Here is a 6,182-nt window from a genome sequence, read left to right as displayed (position 1 = left end):
AGCCACACACAAGCACACACACCACCACACGCGCCAGCGCACACACACCCAACACAGGCAAACCACACAGGCTTCGGCCGAGTATTTCCCGGCCACACCACACACACAACAACACACACCACACACACACACACACACACAACACACCACCACACACACACACATACGGCACACCACACAGGGGACATACACACATACACACAAACAAAACTAACACAATCAACGCACACACACACACAACACACACGTCACACACGCCAGCAGGCACGCACGCACGCGAGCACACACCACGCAGGAACGCACCAGCGGGACGCACGCGCACGCACCAAACGCACACGCCCAGCGCATCACACACATACATACGCACGTTACCAGGGGGGGGGGGGGGGGGGGGGTTATTAGGCCGGCCGGCAGGCAGAACGCGGATGAGCAAAAACATATGTGGAAATATCCGATAAACGACGGGATAAACGAGAGGGGCTATTGAGGACAAGTAAAATTCTAAAACTGTTCGAACGAAAAAACCCCGTATTATACAAAAGAGCAACAAGAAAGATTTCATTTTCGCTATTACAAACCGATCGGAATCACACTGTTAGTAATGAAATAGTTAATATAAAAAACATCGCCTCGTGAAATCATTTTCGATTCCGCACGACCAGTTCGTTTTAACGAGATTAATTATTTCTACCATTCAGGGCTCATGCACAAGTAATATTTGCACAATGTAAAGCGACAGTCCGCTGTTCATCGCTAGGCTAACGCATACTCGTTGACCAAGAGACGTATCTGAGGCAATGCAGTGTATCGCCCCTATACAAGAAGACTACTGTGTGTGTATGAATATGAATATGTGGTCTCTTTAAACCATCTATAAAAAAGAATATTGCGAGAATCACATAATATGTTATTAATGAGGAACGTATCGAGCACGGTCTCAGTAGAGATCATGCATGAAGAATATCTTATTACTGCTTCCCGCAACTTCTCAATCTCTCTCTTTTTATCTTTCTCTTCTCTCTCTCTCTCGTCTCCATCTCTCTCTCTCTCTTTCCCCTCCTCTTCCCTTTAATACTCTATCTCTCCCTCTTTCTTTCAGCCGCACCCTTTGCGCCGCGACGCAGCAGCGCTCTCTCCTGCTCTCTTCTCGCTCTCCTCATCATCTCCCTCTCATCTATCATCCTCTCTCTTCCCCCTCCTCTCTCTGATCTCTTAATCTCGCCCTATTTCTTTCGCCCCTCCCTTTGCGGACGTCTCCTCTCTCTCTCTCCATCTCTCTTTCTCTCCTCTCCTCTCTCTATCTCCATCTCCGTATTCATCTCTGTCTATCTATCTATCATAAATATATATATAGTAAATAATATATATATATAATTACTTCTTCTATTTATTTATTTCAATTATTTTATTTATTATTCATTTATTTATTTATTATATTCATACAGCCAACCGACAACAGAACCTTACCTGCATTGAATGATGTCCATGTGTCATCCCGGATGGCCGCGCGTCCATCAGCCGGGAACGGAGCGTTGGCTCGCCTGCATTTTGTCCATTTAACCCAAAATACGACCCAGGTTTTGTGTGCTGCCGACGGCGGACGTAAGGTGAACCGACGGTGGTCGATGATAGCGGTGAACAGTGACGCCGAGTGAACGAATCGGGTGCTTCAGTGACAAGCACCTCCGCAACGTCATGTCGCGCACGCGGTTTACCGATCTTGAACATCGACGCTGGAATTCCCTGTCAAGAAACGTCGATCGCAGTATTAAAAAAATGTGAGGTCGCCTTGCAGCGGCGAATTAAAAAGTTTTAACGAGTTATTCGATTTACGTCGCATTATTGGTGGGTTATAGCGGGATTCTACTGATATAGTATAATATATATTATATATATAATATAAGTAACATAGGTTGAGTGACAACAGTAATGTAAAAACTGCTAATGCACTGCGTATTGTTTAATTAATAAATAACATATATGAATATACGAGTTCGCAATGATTGCAGGCTCTAGCGCGGATTTTACTGTATATTGATATATATATATAATATATATATAATAATTATATATATACAGAAAATCCGCTAGAGTCCTGCAATCATGCGAATCTCGTATAATATAGTTAATATATATATATACTATATATATAGTATATCATATATAAATATAAAGAAACTGGAGAACAACAGTAAGTAAAACTGGCTATGCACTACGTATACTGTGAATAAATAACATTGAAGATCGCGTCGTTAAAATTCATTCGTTATCTTACTAGTTTCCAGTTATTTATTTTTAATAGATTGATGCGTACAGACAGAGGAAATACAGTCTATGCTTATACGTACAATAATATATACAATATATGTATTCGATTATTTATTTCTCTTCTTTACTTGTTTCATTTAATTTAATCTATATTTTTATTTATTATTTATTTACTTAATTATTTATAACGCATTTAAATAATGTGTTTCCCTATTTCTCCCTTTATTTATTGCACAGCGTCCGCGTCACACGACTGTTCACCGCGTAACCCTATCGTCCGTGTCCCTAATTGATTTCGACTAACTATTTATTTTCGCGCTAGTTACGTAGACAAATACGACCTCTCGCCGTCGCAAGCAAAGTACGTAAGCGCGCAGGCGCGTGGATTCATCAGCGACCAATATACGTGCCGAACAACAAAAGCACCCCGGACAACGCCTAAGGCCAAACAAATCCCAGCAAATTGCCAAATTAGCGGGTAATTACGCCTGATTAGTCGACAGCGCCACCCGCGGCGAGCCAAAACAAAGCATCGGCCGGACACCGGTCACCGGTGGTGGTGTACCGTCGGCAGCCCGGTGAGGATTCTTAAAGACGCCGGTCTGATAAACAAGGCGCGCATTTTCCAGCCGAGCATGCGGTCCGTCTGGCTTGCAGTCTGGGAGCGCAGCGGGGGGTGAGGGTGGCGGTCGGCGGGGGTCGGGTGGTGGTGGGGTGGGGGAACGGGTTCCTGATGCACCCCGTTTGACCGTGTCCAATTACAGCCTCACGGTTTGTCATCAAACTGTAGACGGTTTATGCCGACAACGCTCGACCAAGCGCGCGTGGTTGTGGGCGGGGGGGTGACAGACTGCGGCATTTACGGGATTCAATCAGTTTAACTATTAAGCTTGTACTTATTGTTGCTATTAGAGATTTTTTGGCCATTATTATTGGCAAATAAAACGGAAGCGCAACTTTACGGCGGCGCGTTAGTTCGATTCAAACGGCGAAAATGTAAAGAAAAGTAGGAATGTCATGTGTATTTCCGAGCAATGTAGGCGGAGGCCTGACCGCCTCCAATACGGATAGGCGCCGAAGCACTCTAGCTATATACACGTGTGGATTCGACAGAGCTTCGATCATTCGAATCACTGCTTATGCACCTTGTCACTGACCTATAAAGTGAGCGTCAATGGGACATTTATGATTTGTTTCACATTAAAATAATAAATAAAGATCGAACTGATATAATACATAATAGACACAAACGCGCAGCGCAGACACTGCACTGCGCACGCGGCAATATATATATTTATATTATAATAAATATTATAATATATAAACAATAAAGCAATTTGACGTAAAAACAATAAAATCGCGTAACCGGTTACTGGAATGTCGATCATGCGCTTAGTATTAATCATCAAAACACAATCGTTTATCCGTTAATATGTCTTATTATTTGTAGTTATGCGTATCTTTATGCGTATATGTTACGCGCAATGTAATCGCCGCAAGTGCGAAAACCTTTTCCGCCAACAAATTCCGTTGAACCCAAAAATTGTCAAAATACCCACATTTAACCACACCCCTGGACCGTAATAGAAGATAATGAAGATATTCCTCCGCAATTAAAAACGGAAATATCTCTGGATTCCATCGTAAGCTGGGAATCGCGCCACCGGCATTTTAAATATGCCAATACCGTATTCCCGCTACTCGTCGGCCTTGATAAGCTGCGACGGGTCGATCACAGGTTAGCGTGACGCAGTAGCCTGCCGCCGGGTTGGCGTCCCACTAGAACCCGTGGGCCTACCGTGTACCCACGGCGCCAATCTAATTGAAGCGTTTTCGGCAGGGCTCGCAAGCGATTAAGGGAACTCACCGCCGCGGCCTCACCTCCGCCCCCGCTATGAATTCACACTATATTTCAGCGTAACGCATCCGCGCTCACGGTGGTGGCGGCCGAGCATGAAATGTCGGCGGCGTGTTTTGCGCAGGTATTTATGAAGAAGAGAGAGACGGTGTTCGCGCGAATACGGCGCGAAATTCAGCACAAACAGGTAACTCACGGCGCAGTTAATACGTAAGGCCGTTGTTTGCTGGCATTCGTCATATGTGCCGAATCGGATCCTCTCGCTGTGTGTTTATGCGCGCGCGGCGTCTGCAATGGTGCGTGGTAGAGCGTTGTTATTCCAAGAATATATCCATATGGAGCGTCCCTGCGTGCGTGCGGCTGCTTGCGGGTCGTGCTGCGTGCGTGCGTGCCGTGCGTGCCGTGCGTGTGTGGTGTGTGTGTGTGTGTGGTGTCACTGTGTGTGTTGCGTGTGTGTGTGTGTGTGTGTGTTGTGTGTTGTGTGTGTGTGTGTGTGTGTGTGTGGCGCCGCGCGTGCACGTGTGCATGAGTGCGTCGTGTGATGGTCGTGATTACGAGTGCGGCGTGTGCTGCCGTGCGTGTTTGTGCGTATGTGTGTGCGCGCGAAGTGCGTGTGTGGGAGCCCTCGTTATATATCTAAATATAGTTTTGTGAATGAGTAGAGTTAATCATCGCAGCGTTCCAACATAATATATATATATATAATATATAATATATATATTGTGTGTGTGTGTGTGTGTGTGTGTGTGTGTGTGTGTGTGTGTGTGTGTGTGTGTGTGTGTGTGTGTGCTTGCTATAATACATATTATCTACGTGCCACGTACTTGAATCCAGGTGTCGACAGTGAATATAAATTTCCCAGCGAAGATGCCTCGATTTCGAGCGGCGATAGTTGAAATCCATTGAAGCCAAGATCGACACTTGTCTGACTCGGATGCTGGTAATAACTGCCGCCGACATTCAGACTCTTTAGCTGAGGATGATGCACGGACGAACGCCACAGGTCCGTGCCGTAGTTGATATTATTTGGCACGTAGCAATTTTCCATCTGTAAAGATAAACAATTCACAGCGCGCCGATATTTCCTCGTACGGTTTCTATCCTAACGGGAAACGTGAGATATTTTGCGAATGAATTGTAAATCTGAACGAGTATAATATATAATGTAAATGGTAGTGCGCGTATTTTATTGAAAAATTGGATTGCTTTTACTAGAGAGATAGGGAGTTATTATATGCCTAAAACGCACACGCGCACGACGACTCGCACACACCTGGCGCCACTGCATATACACAGCTGTACATGTGCACGGAACACGACGGAAATTGCTTTAGGATATGATTAATACGAAAAAGACCGTTCGAGAAACCTAACCGCACAAAAACGGCAGCTGAACGGCACCCGCCTTGATGTTGATGCTCATGGTCGCACTGCTATCCTCATCCCGCCCGCTAGACATGGCTTCCATACTGAGGCAGCTGCTGCCGCCGCCGCCGCCGCTGCTGCTGTAGATGCCGACCGTGTAATGATGACATACAGGCCGTGACAAGGCGGCGCTACGTCGTACGAATTGTTCATGTGGTGATTCGTCTGCCGCGGTGGGAATCCGTACACGTCACGTTACACGCGCGTGTATAACACGCATATCACGTTACACGCGCGTGTATAGCAGCACACACGTCACGGCTATACACGCGCGTGTATAGCACACACGTCACGTTACACGCGCGTGTATAGCAGCACACACGTCACGTTACACGCGCGTGTATAGCAGCACACACGTCACGTTACACGCGCGTCTGCTATACACGCGCGTGTAACGTGACGTGTGTGCTGCTATACACGCGCGTGTAACGTGACGTGTGTGCTGCTATACCGTGACGTGTGTGGCTATACACGCGCGTGTAATTGCACACGTCGTGTGTGTGCATGTGTGTGTGTGTGTGCGTGCGTGCGTGCGTGCGTGCGTGCGTGCGTGCGTGCGTGCGTGCGTGCGTGCGTGCGTGCGTGTGTGTGTGTGTGTGTGTGTGTGTGTGTGTGTGTGTGTGCGCGCGCG

General features: G+C 46.5%; 1 protein-coding gene across 1 annotated transcript in view; it reads right to left on the bottom strand.

The window, feature by feature from the left end:
• Window positions 1–5,594, bottom strand: part of LOC106806051 (protein glass-like) — a 10,474-nt gene extending 4,880 nt beyond the window's left edge. The window contains exons 1-2 of the mRNA XM_014807893.1: window positions 5,532–5,594; window positions 4,944–5,174 (exon numbers count right to left, since the gene is read on the bottom strand). Coding sequence (XP_014663379.1) covers window positions 4,944–5,174; window positions 5,532–5,594 — 294 coding nt within the window. The remainder of the gene's footprint in view (window positions 1–4,943; window positions 5,175–5,531) is intronic.
• Window positions 5,595–6,182: the final 588 nt, after the last annotated feature.

This window comes from Priapulus caudatus, unplaced genomic scaffold (genome assembly GCF_000485595.1).
Source record: "Priapulus caudatus unplaced genomic scaffold, Priapulus_caudatus-5.0.1 Scaffold139, whole genome shotgun sequence".
In the NCBI taxonomy this organism is placed as follows: domain Eukaryota; kingdom Metazoa; phylum Priapulida; class Priapulimorpha; order Priapulimorphida; family Priapulidae; genus Priapulus; species Priapulus caudatus.
The sequence above is the reverse complement of the archived record's forward strand: the minus strand, read 5'-3'. Positions and strand labels throughout refer to the sequence as shown.